This window comes from Crinia signifera, chromosome 9 (genome assembly GCF_055691185.1).
Source record: "Crinia signifera chromosome 9, ASM5569118v1, whole genome shotgun sequence".
NCBI lineage: Eukaryota > Metazoa > Chordata > Amphibia > Anura > Myobatrachidae > Crinia > Crinia signifera.
The window spans coordinates 24,815,786-24,833,145 of NC_139225.1; the positions used below are offsets into that span (position 1 = coordinate 24,815,786).

Sequence of the window (17,360 nt, forward strand, 5' to 3'; positions counted from 1 at the left end):
TAACTACTGTGGTTGCAGCTGCTATGGCAGGGCTGGGCAACACCGGCCCTCCAGATGTTAATGAACTACACATCCCAGGATGCTTTGCATTAGTTTTGCTATGTGGCCATGCTGAAACTGATGCAAGGCATGCTGGGATGTGTAGTTCATCAACATCTGGAGGGCCGGTGTTGCCCAGCCCTGTGCTATGGGGCCTGAGCTTATTCCAGGGCCCACAGCTCCCCCTGCACCCAGTGACTGGCTGTCCCCAAAGCCAGACGCTCCCCCTTCATCTCCAGGTGCCAGAGAGAACACCCTTTCCACACCCTAAGCAAGCTGCGGACGTGGAGGATGTAGTGGCCCACCACACTGGGGCAGATGTAAAATGTGCAGAGAGAATTAGATTTGGGTGAGTTATTTTGTTTCTGTGCAGGGTACATACTGGCTGCATTATTTTTACACTGCAATATAGATCTCACTTTGAAGTAAAACCCCACCCAAATCGAATTCTCTCTGCACAAGTAACATCTGCCCCACCTGCAGTGCACACGGTTTTATCCATCTAAGAAGGATTTTGTCAGAGTGAACTAGAATAAGGCCCTATGTCTTTCTATCTGACACTGTCACTCTCTCCATCATTGTCTCTATCTCTCCTTCTGACACTCCCCCCTGATGACACTGTCTCTCTTTGACACTATGGGCCTTATTCTAGTTCACTCTTTCTGACAAATTCCTTCTTAGACGGACAAAACCATGTGCACTGCAGGTGGGGCAGATGTTACTTGTGCAGAGAGAATTAGATTTGGGTGGGGTTTTACTTCAAAGTGAGATCTATATTGCAGTGCAAAAATAAAGCAGACAGTATTTACCCTGCACAGAAACAAAATAACTCACCCAAATCTAATTCTCTCTGCACATTTTACATCTGCCCCCCTGCAGTGCACATGGTTTTGTCCATCTAAGAAGTATTTTGTCAGAAAGAGTGAACTGGAATAAGGCCCTATGTCTCTCTCTTTCTGACACTCTCTTACTGACCCTTTCTTTCTCCCCACCCCCCTGATGACACTACAGTCTCTCTTTCTGACACTGTCTCTCTCTTTCTGACAATATGTCTTTCTTTCTGACAATATCTCTCTCTCTCCGTCACCTCCTGACACTCCCCCAACCCCTCTTGACGCTTCCAGTAGCGTTTGTGCCCAAATCTAACAGTGCAATGCCATAAAACAGGGATGGGGAACCTTCGGTCCTCCAGCTGTTTTGGAACTACACATCCCAGCATGCTTTGTTACAGTTTTGCTATGTGGCCATGCTTCAACTGTTGCAGGGCATGCTGGGATGTGTAGTTCAACAACAGCTGGAGGGCCGAAGGTTCCCCATCCCTGCCATAAAACATTGTCTTTAAGAATTTCTGGCATAAACATGATTGGAAGGAATTTGCACCTCTTACATTGCAGCGTGGTTTGTCCGGGTGCACGTGTATACCCCCTCTGTCTGTCTGTGTATCTAGGAGAAGGGGAAGATGGGTAGGGGGTATAAAAAGACATGGACAATGTGGTATGACCAGGGAAAGATGGGCAGGGGGTGTGCAGGAGGGTATTGCCAGGAGGAGTAGAATGACAGGGAAGGATGAGCAGGGGGAGATGGATAGGTGGCTAATGGCAGGGGGATGAACAGGAGGAAATGGACAGGGTATTGTAGATGGGCATGGAGATTTGGGAATGGGCAGGGGGATAGGAAAGAGAAGATTGGATGGTGGTTTGGGCAGATGAGTATGGGCAGGAGGAGATGGGAAGTGTGGTTTGGGCAGGTGGGTATAAGCAATAGGAGATGGGAAGGGGCTATGGGCAGGGGCTGGTGGACAAGGGGGATTTGGGAAGTGGCAGGACAGAGGGGATGAGCAGATGATGGACAGTTGGGTATGTGCAGCAGGAGATGGGAAGTTTGGTTTGGGCAGGTGGGTAATGGTATAAGCAAAAGGAGATGGGAAGGAGATGTGGTTTGGGCATGGGGTGGTGGACTGGGGTATTTGAGAAGGGGGGATGAGCAGGAGGAGATTAGAAGAGGACATGGGTATGGGCAGGAGGAAAGAGGAGGCTGGGTATGGGCAGGAGGAGAGAGGAGGCTGGGTATGAGCAGGAGATGGGAGGCTGGGTATGAACAGGAGGAGATGGGCAGCTGGATAAGGTATTAATAGGAGGAGATGCCAGCTGGGTATGAGCAAGAAGAGATGGGAGGCTGGGTATGATGATGAGCAGGAGGAGATGGGACTCGGGAGGCTGAGTATGATGATGACCAGGAGGAGATGGGAGGTTGGGTATGGGCAGGATAATGGGCGGAGCATGCAGAGTGACATCACAGCCCCGCCCCCGCCACTATGCAGCCGGAGCATCCTGCGATCAGTCAGTTAGGCGGCGGCCGCACATCACGGCGGGATCTGGGCGCTAGGTTGGAGCAGCAGCCGCTGTGTGTTACGGAGAAGCAGAGCAGCGGCAGCAGCAGGGCACCGGGCATCCCTGACACAGACAGACTCCCCCACCAGCGCCCGGACTCCTCCGCAGCAGTAGCCGGGAGGATGATGTGCAGGACGCGCGGCGCCGCGCTAGATCCCCGGGCCATGCCCGCTGCCCGCTCCCTGCAGAGCAGAGCCCCCCGTCCGGCCGGCACAGCATGAGGCGTCGTTGGAGAAGCCCGGAGCAGACATGACGGTGCCGTTGCTGAAGATCGGGGTTGTGCTGAGCACCATGGCCATGATCACCAACTGGATGTCGCAGACGCTGCCTTCCCTGGTGGGGCTCAACACCACCCGGCTCACGGCGGCCAGCGCGGGCACCCTGGACCGGAGCACCGGAGTGAGTCAGTCACCTGGCCCAGGGGGTGGGGGTGTCTCTGTCCTTGTCCCTGTCTCGGGGTGTCTATGTCCCTGCACCTGTCCTGGAGTGGGTTTCCGCATTTACCCTGGGGGCTTTGTCACTGTCTTGGGGGTCTCCCTTACTATGTCCTGATGTCCCTGTACACTGGGGGTCTCTGTCCCATCACTGGGGGTCTCTCTGATTCTGCCCTGGATTTAACCCCTGCCTGTCCAGCAGATCACAGTTGCATTGGCCTCTATATTAACCCCACAGTGCTACAGACAGATATGAGTTTGCTCTGTCTGGCACGTCAAGAGTTAAAATGTTTCCCAGATATCTGAATGGTGTGTCCCCCCCCCCCCCCCCCCCCATGGACCCAGCTAGGGGACTGGGGCTGTGACACGCGGACCTGCTGTGTGTACTTGGCCAGGTGATGACATGGCTTCTGCAGGCGACATTGTGGCAGAACAGGAGCATCACTTGCTCATTATCTAGGTGGACAGATCAACTCACTTGTCCTTAATACCCTCTACAGGGATCCTTCCATTCACAGCTCTGCTGTGTAGAATCCCATTCCTTCTGATGGACTGACCGCACCTGCTAGTCTCTGAATTCCGGGGAATATGTAGAGCGCACAGTCTATTACAGAACATGTATATCTTTCTGTGTTATGCAGCCTTACATACAATGTACATGACAGACCCTGCACCTGAGCAGGCCTCACACGCTTGGGATCTGCTATCTGGCTACCCCCTATCCCGCAGGATTGGATATTTGTCTGTCCAGTAACACGGTATCACACACACAGACATGACCACCTCTGTCTACAGTCACCGTGAGGAGCGCTGCTGTCTCAGGAGAGTGCTGCAGGAGGTGTCTCATAAACGGTCTTGATTTGGTCTCAGTGATGGAATAAACATTTTATCCAGAAAACACTATGTGCGAGCCTTCGGTATTCTAGACCCCGTCTCACATCTGCTGTATATACTCCGTGTATAATAGATGCAGCCTGTGTTATTATGGTCTCTATAGAGCAGCCCCGGAATAACGACCCTCTCTCTCTCCGGTAACATCTGCAGGTGCACCACAGTCTGTTCTGTGTCCGATGGTCTTAGCGGTGCCCTCCGCACCAGTTTGTCCGCGAGTCGGCTTGGTTAGGTAGCAGCTCTCATTGAGTGCCTGATTGTAACATGGAAGCGTTTAACCCTTTCGCCTCTGCACCGGTCTATGATTAAACAATTGTTCTTATTAAATTGATAGGGATCCAACAATACTGTTTACCAGAATTATTACCGCTCACCACTGCGCCACTTTCAAGGTTTATTTGTACGCTTTGCATTCCTCGCTGTCCGACGCTGTGGCAGTCGGCAGTAATATATGGCATGAGGCACTAAGATACCTGAGGCTGTTGGGTAAGAGCCCTCTGTGATTATGCTCATGGTTATATGTCATGGATGCCGTTCACCTGCTTTCCTGGCTACGCTGTAGGTTGGCAAGTTGGTGACCGAGCCACGTTCACTAATTGACACCATTCCCATGGTCAGGTCTCACTATAAAACATATATATTTTTTCTCCTCTGCCCTGATTTCAGGTGTTGCCGACCAACCCAGAAGAAAGCTGGCAGGTGTACAGTTCCGCTCAGGACAGCGAGGGGCGATGTATATGTACGGTGGTGGCACCGCAACAGACCATGTGTTCCCGGGACGCTAGGACGAAGCAGCTCAGGCAACTATTAGAGAAGGTGAGAGGCGGCCTCCCGCTGTGTGTCTCCAGCAACCGGCCGTGACGGCGACGAATGCATTACCCAGGACCTTTTTGTCTGGCTCTAATGGAACGCTTGTAAATTGTGTCTGAAATAATGTTAACGATTTGACTGAGTGGAAGTCTCTGAGGCGCGGAAATGAGACCATTAGAGTATCCGCTGTGCAGAATTGGCCCCGGAGAAAGCAATTAGTGCTGTAATGAAAGGGTTAATGTTTAGCGGAACATTTGCTGTAGTGTAACCCAGCAGAATACAATGATCTAGAATCAGCCGGCCAGCAAAGATAACCGGGTAGAGTACGTGTACGAGGCGTTCTTATAGTACGCCTTATTCTCCTTGGGGAACTCATCTTGTTTTACCATTACACTGATCAGAACAGGATCGTTGTGGCCCAGCGGCCCTCGGCTGCTGTTGATCTACATATCCCAGCATGCCCTAATGGCAGGGCATGCTGGGAAGTTTAGTTCCACCGTGGTTGGACAGCTGCGTGCTGAACCCCAAATGCATTTAAGGCCAGTGTCAAACCATGACGTGAAGATAAGGTCACCGCTGTGAGATAGGATTACTGGGGGGATGAGCGGAGATGCTCTGATGGATCTTACCAACCTGTGACCTTGATCTTTGTCTTCTTTTTAGGTGCAGAACATGTCCCAGTCAATAGAGGTACTGGACAGGCGGACTCAGAGGGACCTCCAGTATGTCGAGAGGATGGAAAACCAAATGAAAGGCCTGGAATCCAAATTTAAACAAGTAGAAGAGACTCACAGGCAGCACCAAGCCAGACAGTTTAAGGTGGGTTCTCTGTCTTCTTCATCAAGCTGGCGCAGCCTGTGGGACTCCAGCTCTTGGGATAGAGTTTCCAGCTGGGCCTGAGCACTGTTGGTCCTCCAGCTGATGAAAACATATACAACCAGCTGGCCTGCTAAGTCTTGAAGGGCCCCATGCTAGCTGAAGGCCCACAGGTTGCCCATCTTTCCTACAATGCATTATGTTCCCATTGTTAATGATTTGAATTGATAAGATGTCTAGAGGTAACTCAGCTGTAGATGGCCCCTGGTTGGGGTTAGTCTCCTAGAAAACAATCTAGATAGGAACCAGAATTAGTCTGTACCTAAACTTACTGAGATACTTCCAGAAACCAGGTGTAAGCAGGATAGAGCTCCCTCATTCCAAATATTAACCATAAACCTAGTAAGTAAGTCTTCATGAAATAATGTTTAATTAGGGAAATCAAATAATTATCCCCCCGGATGGATCCATGAATGGCTGTGGGACTGTTAGACTATGCTGAGGTCGTATTGATCGTTTACAGTCAATGAACTCAAAAATTGCTAAATTCCCAAATAAAGAGCACGGAACATCTAGAAAGACAGGAAAAGTAAAGGGTCCCTTCTTTCGGTTGGGGTAATAACTCCTAAATCCGTAATGTCAACCCTTTGAGCAGAGGCCACTGAAACCGCCTCTCATGAGAGTCCAAAGCATACTTTGACCTGGAGTTTCACCGTACAATCCAAACACTAATTATTTGTTATGCTCTGGTTTAAACTCCCTAAGATCATTGCTATTTGTCATCCCTACGAGGCCTGGTCAGTTAAGCTTGGCAATGCTCTTTGTTGATATATAGGGGGAGGCCTTGGTTGGGTTTGGCCAAGTAGGGTGGAACGTCTTGACTTGGGAGCTCAAGTCAAGAAGTTCCACCCTACTTGACCCAACCCAACTAAGGCTCTACCTATATAATAACAAAGAGCCTTGCCAAGCTTAACTGACCAGGCCTCGTAGTGAGGACAAAACCCAACTATTATCTTATGGAGACCCGCAGTGACCGGGTGGAAGACTGAGAGGTGCCCTAAGGAAGACCCCATACAGTAGTTGTCTGGAATTTCATACAGTCAAAAGACTGCAGAAAGGACACAACGAATGTGGAACAAATGGAGCTACAGGTTCTACTTCACTTCCACATGGGGATCTGTGGTCCCTATTTTTTTACTTTACCTTTGTTTCTGCAAAACACACAACCCCCAGCCAGGTGTAGTATGGGGAAATAATACAGCAGCAATGTGTGAATGGAGTATATATACTAGCTTCCAGCAGTGAATCAATCTGTTTTCCACCAGAATGCTCACATGACAAATTAGTCATTGTCATACAGGTGGTGACTTAAAAGGAGGGGGGGGGGGATATTTCTATTTTCAGATGATCTTATAGCAGGGGGTTGGTAGATGGTTCTCTCGCAACTACTGCTCCGGAAGTTGCCTTTTTGTCGTGGGTTTTTTTTCTGTGTTTTTCAGCCATGTGCTGGGGGTTGTTAAAGAATATTGATAATATGAGAAGGTTTTTAGGGGAGGAAAACGGGGATTAGAGAGAATTACGTAATACAATGAGTGCGAATTCTAACAATCGGCACGCAAGGCTGATTCGATTCGCTGTCCTGAGACCTGGGTCATCGCTTTACTGCTACATGTGAAGACGGGAGAACTGATCATGGGAATACAAGGCTAAGAAGCACAGAAAAGCATTGCACGTCAATGACTGTTGCCCTCAGCAACCAAACATAGAGCTGTAATTCTGGCCTATAAGCGTCTGATCCTTTCACAATTTTTAGTTTAGCTCAGTGTGATCCCGCACATCCGGTGATGAGGTCAGAGTGAGGCTCGTCAGCAGAAATGACGCTCGTCTAATTAGCGACAGATTGATGTAAGCATGCCAGGCTGTTCCTGCTGCCACTTCTTCAAGCTCATAAGTCAAACTGGATACAGCTCCGATATATTCTGCAGTCGTTCCCATCAGGACATTATTATAGAGACAAAAGCACCGTCCCTGAGTATGTATACATTACATATATTTGGGGCCGAGGTTTGTCTCTGGATAATAGAACCGTAGCTGCAGTTTTCCTGTACGTAATTGTATATAGGAATTGTGATTTTAGCTGCAGATAAACCGCGCACCCATTAAGCTTATTGTGCCATCGATCCGGTCTTTAGAACCCTTTTTTATCGCTACCAGTACAGGCCTTGATTTAACCTACAAACAACATTGGCAATCGTCACTACGAGCCCTCTCAAGTGGCACCTTAAAGACTCTGCTGCGCTGTGGCCATTAAGTTCTGTATAGCCATAACAATAATGAAATGCCAGTCTCTCCCACGTGCCAGTACATAAAACGCACGCCATTTAGTCCCGGGTACTAAAGCTGTTGAAGGCGGCAGATCGTCTAAGATGTGAGCGATTATAATCAGGTGGTAGAACGTGGGACAGTGGAGTTGGCTTCGTGCCTTTTATATTCAGGGCAAGTTAAATACAGATTTCTGGTTTGAGACCGAGAACCGGGGCGTATTTGGGCAAGTTTAAATTATGGGGAGAAAAATGTATATTTCATTTCTGAGTAACAGATAAGCGAACAGACTTTTGTTGAACGTGTTAGAGCAGATGTAAGCCACTGGTGGAACCACATGTCCCAGCATGCTGGTAAGCAGCCTAGAGATTCACCCCACCTACCGTTTTTTAAACGTCCTCTGTGATACACGGAAAGTCAGGCGGATATTACGTGTCTTTGGAGTGGACGTGTTATTATGGGAAGTCAGTTTGCAATCCAGTGACAGGAGCGTAGCCAGCCAAGGTCATCTCTGTAGGAATCTGGGCGTACTTTCCGCCATTGCTGTCACCTGCTCCTGTTTAATTGCTCCCACTGGGAGGTAGACGGCGCCTGCATGAGATTCCAGGTGCTCTAAGCTCCATCACACTCTGCGCTGCTCCTGTCTCCCTCCCTCCCTCGCACTGTACACGGATGCTGAAACTGTCCTTGTGCATAATCCTCCCATACATTACACTGTACACCCATGTTCTCGTATATGGTACGGTGGGAATCACATGCCGGTTACATCCGAAGCTTATACTTCTATATTCTGCAGAACATTGCACTGTCCATTTACCACCTACCAGATATATGATAGTCTGCAGATTATCCCATCGCTGATATTGCAGATCATTGCACTGTCCCATCTACCCCTTTACATGATTCCATTACTAAAATCTCTAGCGATCTGCAGAACATTGCTCTGTCCCATTTATCACCTATCAGATACATAATATATTCTGCAGAGTATTACATTACTGGCCCCTCTAGTTATCTGCAGAGCATTACTTTGTTCTAGCTACCCTCTGACCGGTATATATTGGTATATGCTGCAGATATATAACTGCAGAACACTGCTCTCTCTCTCTCTCTCTCTCTCTCTCATCTACCCCATGCCAATAACATCACTAACCCCTACCAATGCTGCTGAGTGTCTGTGTTGTTCCCTCCTTGGCTGGCACCAGTTTGCTTCTGTAGGGTAATCCCGTTCTGTGCTTTTCATTCTTGTATTTATATGATCAGGAATAGATGTTGGCTGCAGCACCGCTTTCTACAGGTAATACAGTTGTGTCCGGAGAGCAGATTTGTGTTGTGTGAAAATAAGACTTTGCTGATTATAGAAATACATGGATAAAAAGCACAGACAAAAAGCACAGACAATGAGCTCTTTTTTGATCGTGTTGCCACCTCCATGCGGACTATGCCCTTGGCGGAACCAAGTGTCACCCGCAACTAAGTCTTTCAATGTTGGGATCCATGTACTGTGGGTTTTGATCTGCTTGTACTCTCACCGTTGGGAGTACTTGCTGATAGTTTACAAATTGGGGCAGTGCCTTGGAAAAGTGGGTATTATTTAGTGAATCTCTTTAGTTTTAGTGTTTATTCTAGAGCCCAGCATCTTTCAACACCCGTGCAGTTCCTCTTCCCTGTCCCGCTCTCATACTGTGCTTCTAGCACAGTCTGGTCTGTATCTCAGCGCTGATATTTAGATTAGACCTGTGCCCTGGCAGTGAAGAGGAAATGTAGGGGTTTTGAAGATCCTAGAATGAACACAAAGTTCGATTATTGTTTTGCATTTTCCCAAAGAAAGTTCCAGCAGTGACCCAGCCATAACTATCAGAGAGAAAAAATGAACAACAGGCGTTTAAGTTGAGATGCTGAGGACTAGACCACCAGGAAAGGGGCCAACAGACCCACAAGCAGCCTGAGGGCTCTTTAGCATGATCCTAATTAGTGCGGACCCTGCTGGTTACAAGAGATGGGGAGGGGGGAGCCATAAGTAGCCCCTAACAGTGTGACCAGTGCCCCCCCATAAAACATCATTGTGTTGATGAACCTGAGCCACCTTCCAATCTGTTTGTGAATGACATCTGTTTTAAAGCAGATTGGCGCACAAACGCCTAAACCGTTATTTCGTCTTCTTGCTTACAGGGCTAACTTAACTTGCAGTGACGAAGAGGCAGTATACGCCTATGTTACCATGAAAGAGACACACAGCAGTTTGGCACCAATCAGACCTTTTTTCTTTTTTTTTAATTTTTTAATTTATTTTTGTTTTTTATTCGTTATCCACCCGATTTAGAGCTATTTCACTAAGGAACGTTGAACACGTTGATCTCAAATCTTCCTTTGCATGCGAATGTAGCAACATTTCATGAAGAATTTTTAACCCTATGTCAATGCATTATATATATTTTTTTTTTTTAAAGAAAAAAAACAAAAAATCTTTGTGTATGTGTTTTAAAAAGCATGTAACCAATAAGATGTTGCATTTGGAAAAAAAAATGACTAATAAAGGCCTTTCCCAAAGAAGTTGTACTGAAGGTTTTATTAATATGGTATTTTCCGACACTTCTCTTTACACATGAGCGGTCAGAGGGTGTAGCCCAATGCCAGTCACGTATAGGGAGGGGGCAGGCAGGCACAGGCCAGGCAGGGTAGCCATGAGGAAGGGCAGGGTGTTGCCACGTTTTGCATGCAGAGCACTGAACCGGCTTATTTTAACCTTGCAGGCAATAAAAGCGAAAATGGAGGAACTTAGGCCTCTGATACCAGTGTTGGAAGAGTACAAAGCCGATGCAAAATTGGTATTGCAATTTAAGGAGGAGGTCCAGAATCTGACGTCAGTTCTTAACGAGCTTCAGGAGGAGATTGGCGCCTATGACTACGAAGAGCTGCAGAGCAGAGTGTCAAATCTTGAAGAAAGGCTTCGTGCGTGCATGCAAAAATTAGGTAGGATCAGACATGTTTTGGTGGCAACAGCCTGCTACACCCATCTGCAAACACACACATAACCGTAGCTAGCGGTGCTGGGCACACATGGCCGTAGCTAGCGGTGCTGGGCACACATGGCCGTAGCTAGCGGTGCTGGGCACACATGGCCGTAGCTAGCGGCGCTGGGCACACACATAGCCGTAGCTAGCGGCGCTGGGCACACACATAGCCGTAGCTAGCGGCGCTGGGCACACACATAGCCGTAGCTAGCGGTGCTGGGCACACACATAGCCGTAGCTAGCGGCGCTGGGCACACACATAGCCGTAGCTAGCGGCGCTGGGCACACACATAGCCGTAGCTAGCGGCGCTGGGCACACACATAGCCGTAGCTAGCGGCGCTGGGCACACACATAGCCGTAGCTAGCGGCGCTGGGCACACACATAGCCGTAGCTAGCGGCGCTGGGCACACACATAGCCGTAGCTAGCGGCGCTGGGCACACACATAGCCGTAGCTAGCGGCGCTGGGCACACACATAGCCGTAGCTAGCGGCGCTGGGCACACACATAGCCGTAGCTAGCGGCGCTGGGCACACACATAGCCGTAGCTAGCGGCGCTGGGCACACACATAGCCGTAGCTAGCGGCGCTGGGCACACACATAGCCGTAGCTAGCGATGCTGGGCACACACATAGCCGTAGCTAGCGGCGCTGGACAGGCACCTACCCCTAGGCTGAACTCCTGGGTCACAGAACAGCCTGCTACATCCATCTGCAAACACACATAACCGTAACTAGCGGTGCTGAGCACACACATGGCCGGCACTAGCGGTGCTGGGCACACACATGGCCGGCGCTAGCGGTGCTGGGCACACACATGGCCGGCGCTAGCGGTGCTGGGCACACACATGGCCGGCGCTAGCGGTGCTGGGCACACACATGGCCGGCGCTAGCGGTGCTGGGCACACACATGGCCGGGCAGGCACCTACCCCTAGGCTGGGCTCCTAGGTCACAGAACAGCCTGCTACACCCATCTGCAAACCTATAATCGTAGCTAGCGGTACTGGGCACACAGGGCAGGAGCTAGCAGTACTGGCATACTTAACCATAGCTAGCGGCGCTGGGCGCACATAGCTGTAGCTAGCGCTGCAGGGCACACATATCCATAGGTAGTGCTGCTGGGCAGGCACCTACCCCTAGACTGGGCTCCTCAGTTACAGAACAGCCTGCTACAACCATCTGCAAACACATAACCGTAGCTAGCGGTGCTGGGCACACAGGATCGTAGCTAGCAGTGCTGGGCATACAGGGCAGGAGCTAGCAGTACTAGCATACTTAACCATAGCTAGCGGCACACATAGCTGTAGCTAGCACTGCAGGCCACACCTATCCATAGCTAGCGCTGCTGGGCAGGCACCTACCCCTAGACTGGGCTCCTCAGTTACAGACCAGCCAGCTACAACCATCTGCAAACACATAACCGTAGCTAGCGGTGCTGGGCACACCGTGTCGTAGCTAGTGGTGCTGGGCATACAGGGTCGTAGCTAGTGGTGCTGGGCACACAGGGCCGAAGATAGCAGTGCTGGGCAGGCACCTACCCCTAGACTGGGCTCCTACATCATAGAACATCCTGCTACACCCATCTGCAAACACTTAACCATAGCTAGCGGCGCTGGGCAGGGCTCCTCCGTCATAGAACAGCCTGCTACACCCATCTGCAAACATATAATCGTAGCTAGCGGTACTGGGCACACAGGGCAGGAGCTAGCAGTACTGGCATACTTAACCATAGCTAGCGGCGCTGGGCGCACATAGTTGTAGCCAGCGCTGCAGGGCACACCTATCCATAGGTAGCGCTGCTGGGCAGGCACCTACCCCTAGACTGGGCTCCTCAGTTACAGAACAGCCTGCTACAACCATCTGCAAACAAATAACCATAGCTAGTGGTGCAGGGCACACAGTGTCATAGCTAGTGGTGCTGGGCATACAGGGTCGTAGCTAGTGGTGCTGGGCACACAGGGCCGAAGGTAGCAGTGCTGGGCAGGCACCTACCCCTAGACTGGGCTCCTCCATCATAGAACATCCTGCTACACCCATCTGCAAACACTTAACCATAGCTAGCGGCGCTGGGCAGGGCTCCTCCGTCATAGAACAGCCTGCTACACCCATCTGCAAACATATAATCGTAGCTAGCGGTACTGGGCACACAGGGCAGGAGCTAGCAGTACTGGCATATTTAACCATAGCTAGCGGCGCTGGGTGCACATAGCTGTAGCTAGCACTGCAGGCCACACATATCCATAGCTAGCGCTGCTGGGCAGGCACCGACCCCTAGACTGGGCTCCTCAGTTACAGACCGGCCTGCTACAACCATCTGCAAACACATAACCGTAGCTAGTGGTGCTGGGCACACAGGGTCGTAGCTAGTGGTGCTGGGCACACAGGGTCGTAGCTAGTGGTGCTGGGCACACAGGGTCGTAGCTAGCGGTGCTGGGCACACAGGGTCGTATCTAGCGATGCTGGGCAGACACCTACCCTTAGACCGGGCTCCTCAGTCACAGTACACCCATCTTCAAACACTTAACCTTAGCTAGCGGTGCTGGGCACACAGGGCGGGAGCTAGCGGTACTGGCACACCTATCCATAGCTAGCGCTGCTGGTCAGGCACCTACCCCTATACTGGGCTCCTCAGTCACAGTACTGGCAGGCCACACATATCAGTACTGGCATATCCATAGCTAGTGCTGCTGGTCAGGCACCTACCCCTAGACTGGGCTCCTCAGTCACAGAACAGCCTGCTCCACCCATCTGCAAACACATAACTGTAGCTAGCACTGCAGGGCACACAAGGCCGTAGCTATCGCCGCTGGGCAGGGACCTACCCCTATGTCAGGGTCCTCAGTCATCTGCAAACATACATAACCATAGCTAGCGGTGCTGGGCACACGGGGTTGTAGCTAGTGGTGCTGGGCACACAGGGTCGTAGCTAGTGGTGCTGGGCACACCGGGCTGGAGCTAGCGGTGCTGGGCAGACACCTACCCCTAGGATGGGCTTCCTCAATCATAGAACAGCCTGCTACACCCATCTGCAAACACTTAACCAAAGCTAGTAGCGCTGGGCGTACATAGCTGTTGCACAGGCACCTACCCCTAGGTCGGGCTCCTCTGTCACAGAACAGCCTGCTACATCCACCTGCAAACACACAGCCTTAGCTAGCAGTGCTGGGCCCACACAGCTGTAGCTAGCGGCACTGGACAGCCACCACAGTCACAGACCAGCATTGGAGACCATTGCTTTCCGTGGCTCCTGCAGTGCCTCAGAACATGCCGTGCAACCTAGGAAGATTAGTTCACCAAATGCAAAGGATTATAGGTCAAACACATGGGGTTCAATACTCAATTCATGATATGGCATTGTGTTCTGGAATGGAGGGTGACACTAGACATTTCTCAGTTGTGTGGGGTTTGTTGCTTCTGTTATGATGACCATGTTATGAACTGCACCAATGTCTATCCTCTATATTTGCCGGGAAAGTTTCCCACTGAAGCCAATGTTCCTGTTATATTGATAAGCCAATGGTCGCCCCCGATTTCCTTACGTGAGGGGTCAATATAAATCGCCAGCACTCAGAAGCTCTGGCCTTCGCTAAAGGTCCACTGAGCCACATTTAAAGATTATTAAACGGCTGTTACTGGTGACAGCGGCTTGCGGCTACGTATACAGGTCACCTCTATTGGAAAAACACTGCGTTTGCCAAAAACAAAACTGCACAAAGACCAGTTCAGCAGAGAGGGGGCTCTGTACGTGACACGTCTGCAGATCTGTGTCCGCTTTTTGAGGATTCACTGAGTAAATATAGACGCATCCAGGGAGGGGGGGTAATGACCTAGTATTCCCTGTGCAGACCACACTGTACAGCCTGGGTGCAGTATGTCTGTAGTAATGGGATTACAGTGTGAACTACCCATTCAGTGTATTACAGATGTGTTCTACTGAGTAATCATAAATGCTTATAGTTGCATATAATTGATATTCATATATACAAAGAAAAGTTTGATTATCCATTCTGCAAAATTATCATTGGCTTGATTTACCCCTAAGTAGACCTAGTATTGTCTAGAGATCTGTAACCGATGAGACTGACTGATGTAAACCTTCAGTTTCAGAACACTGGGCTTAATTCATGTTTGTACTCAGCGGCCGATGTTCACACAGTGGAGCAATTATCGGAAGAAAGCGCATGTGCTGCTATTGCAATGTGCAAGGGTGCCTCTGTGATCCCGCCCATACTGAGGGATAGATGTATGAAGCAGTGATCAGGGAGAAGTGGCTCATGGCAACCAATCAGCAGCTCTGTATAGTTTTATATTATGCAAGTTATAGATGTTACTTCAGTGTTGATTGGTTGCCATGGGCCATTTCTCCTCTGGCTCACTTCTCACGTATCACTGCTTCATACATCTACCCCTGAGAACTTTGCTGCAGAGTGACAAGAAGTGGCCATCTGGATGCGGTAGCGGGAAGTGGTTGGGAAAACGCAGGTGTCATTGCTGTTTTCAAGGAGCGATGGATGCGGGATCGTATGTGCAAACACATGGCATATGGGTCGCTACTGCTGTGGCCAGTCTGTGTAGCCAATGACCACAGGTTCTCAAAGTCGGTCCTCAGGACCCCAGATATTGCAAGCCTCCTCACAGAATCAAGTGAAATAATTGGCTCCACCTGTGGATCTTTAAAAATGTCAATCAGTAATGAGTGCACCTGTTGGGTGACCTGGAAAACTTGAACTGTGTAGGGTCCTGAGGACCGACTTTGAGAACCACTGCCATAGACCAATCCGTAGCACACAAGTTCCCCCACAATTGCTTATAGTCTGATGTGTACACCAGTGCAATTAAACTTGCAATGGCTCAGCTGAGCGACCCTTTCCCTTCCTGGCTGGAGTCGTCACTTGCTGAGATTAGCAGCTCCGTAGCCTAGAGCAGGCATGGACTAACTATAGCCCTCCAGTTGATGTGAAACTACAAGTCCCATCATGCCTTGCCACAGTTTTGCTATTACGGAATGCTCAAACTATGGCAAGGCATGCTGGGATGTGTAGTTTGACAGCAGCTGGAGGTTTGTCCCTGGGAAATAACGAGACTGATTCGGAACCCACTCGGCGCTGTGTGTAGGTGACTAGGGCGCTTAAATCATAGAAATGGCTGAGCTGCTCCGCCCACACACAGATCCGTGTACTGGTTTGCCCTGTGCGTGGTACGTTGCTGCTGAGAGAGAGAGACGCGCACGCACAATCTGTCTTGCTGGAGAGCACCATATGGTGCTGCAATTGGAACAAGTGCTCCAGTTTCATCAGCACCGCACATCCCCCATCTCTGATACAGACGCATCGGGCTACAGCCCCCTTATTACACCGCGCTGGGGTGAGGACACCGGGCGCAGATCAGCCTCTGGTTCTCCTCGCTGTTAAACGCCTCCTCTTTTGTCCTCTATATTTACATTCAGTTCAGGTTCTAAGAGATGAAATCAATTTCAGTGCACATTATCGGATTTGTATTAGGGTGCGCGAGCCAATGAGACGGTTTATTTCCATCCCAGGGCGTAGCGCTCGCCGGGAGAGGGCAATGAATGTGCTGTCCTCATCCTGCACTAAATAAAACCTCTTGTTCTGCGATGAAGAATTACAAGAGATGAGGTTATTCACTGGTGCTGCTCGTTACCGAGAGCAAATCAGCAGGAGCTGTCGGATGTGTTCGGCTATGTGAGTCCGCATGCACACGTCGATAGTATCGCTAACGGTTATTTACATGGCGCCAGCACACTCTGCAGCGCTGTACAGGTCGGAGCCTAAACACTGCAATAACATGGTGTACTGAAACACTTACAAGGTTGTAAGAAAGCCCAACCGAAGAGCTTACACTCAACAGCTGGTCAGTCCAACCTGAGGCTCTCCAGCTGTTGTGAAACTACAAGTCCCAGTATACCCTGCCACCAATTTTGCTGTTTGCTAACACCATGGCAGTGCATGCTGGGATGCGTAGTTTGAAGACCGCTGGATGGCCAGGATGAAATGGTAACATACAGCCTGATCAGACTTGATCGGATGAGGCCGGATTTGGCCTTGTTTCTAATGGTGGGGGTCTGTGCGTGCCTCAGTAAGACCCCCTGTGTGAATGCCTTCAGCGAGTATCCCACTGGCCGAGGCGTTTGTACTCACAGGGTGCGGCAGCAGGGGCAAACCCCACCAGTCTAAATTAATTTACAAGTTCCCACAAAGCCTCACTGGTGACGGAGGCTCTTAGTGGTTCTCTACATGTCACAATGCACACCCCCACTGCAGGCCAAATGGCCTATTTTCCCTTACAATCACCATCTGAGCCAGATTCATTTGGCAGCGACTTCCCAGCACCAGGCCGGACGGCATATGGTCTTTAGAATAGGCTTTGTGACCATGTTAAATGGAGCGTAAAACCCTCACTGATCGTCATCGTCCACCGTTCCGTAGTATTACTTGCACAACAGGTCACGGATACTGACGATCTTGTAGCCTGTGGCAGAGCTTCCTCTAAACCATACGTGAAGGACCCGGATTCCGTACCCTCGCTGGCAGAGTCAATGCCCCCAGGCTGCAGAGCGCACAGTCAGCTATTAATTAAATATCTATGTTGACATTTCAATCAACCTTAAAGCAGCTCGGTGACAG

The 17,360-nt window shown here is 50.1% G+C and overlaps 1 protein-coding gene across 2 annotated transcripts in view; it reads left to right on the forward strand.

Moving 5' to 3' along the window:
• The window catches only part of OLFM1 (olfactomedin 1), a 60,130-nt gene that overhangs the window by 32,881 nt on the left and 9,889 nt on the right, over positions 1-17,360 (forward strand). Inside the window, exons 1-4 of one of the 2 annotated variants that reach the window (XM_083158595.1) lie at positions 2,358-2,828; positions 4,421-4,570; positions 5,228-5,383; positions 10,456-10,675. In XM_083158595.1, coding sequence (XP_083014721.1) covers positions 2,679-2,828; positions 4,421-4,570; positions 5,228-5,383; positions 10,456-10,675 — 676 coding nt within the window. In that variant the 5' untranslated portion in view covers positions 2,358-2,678. Of the gene's footprint in view, positions 1-2,357; positions 2,829-4,420; positions 4,571-5,227; positions 5,384-10,455; positions 10,676-17,360 lie in introns of those variants that run through there. The other variant, XM_083158596.1, reaches the window with a different exon arrangement.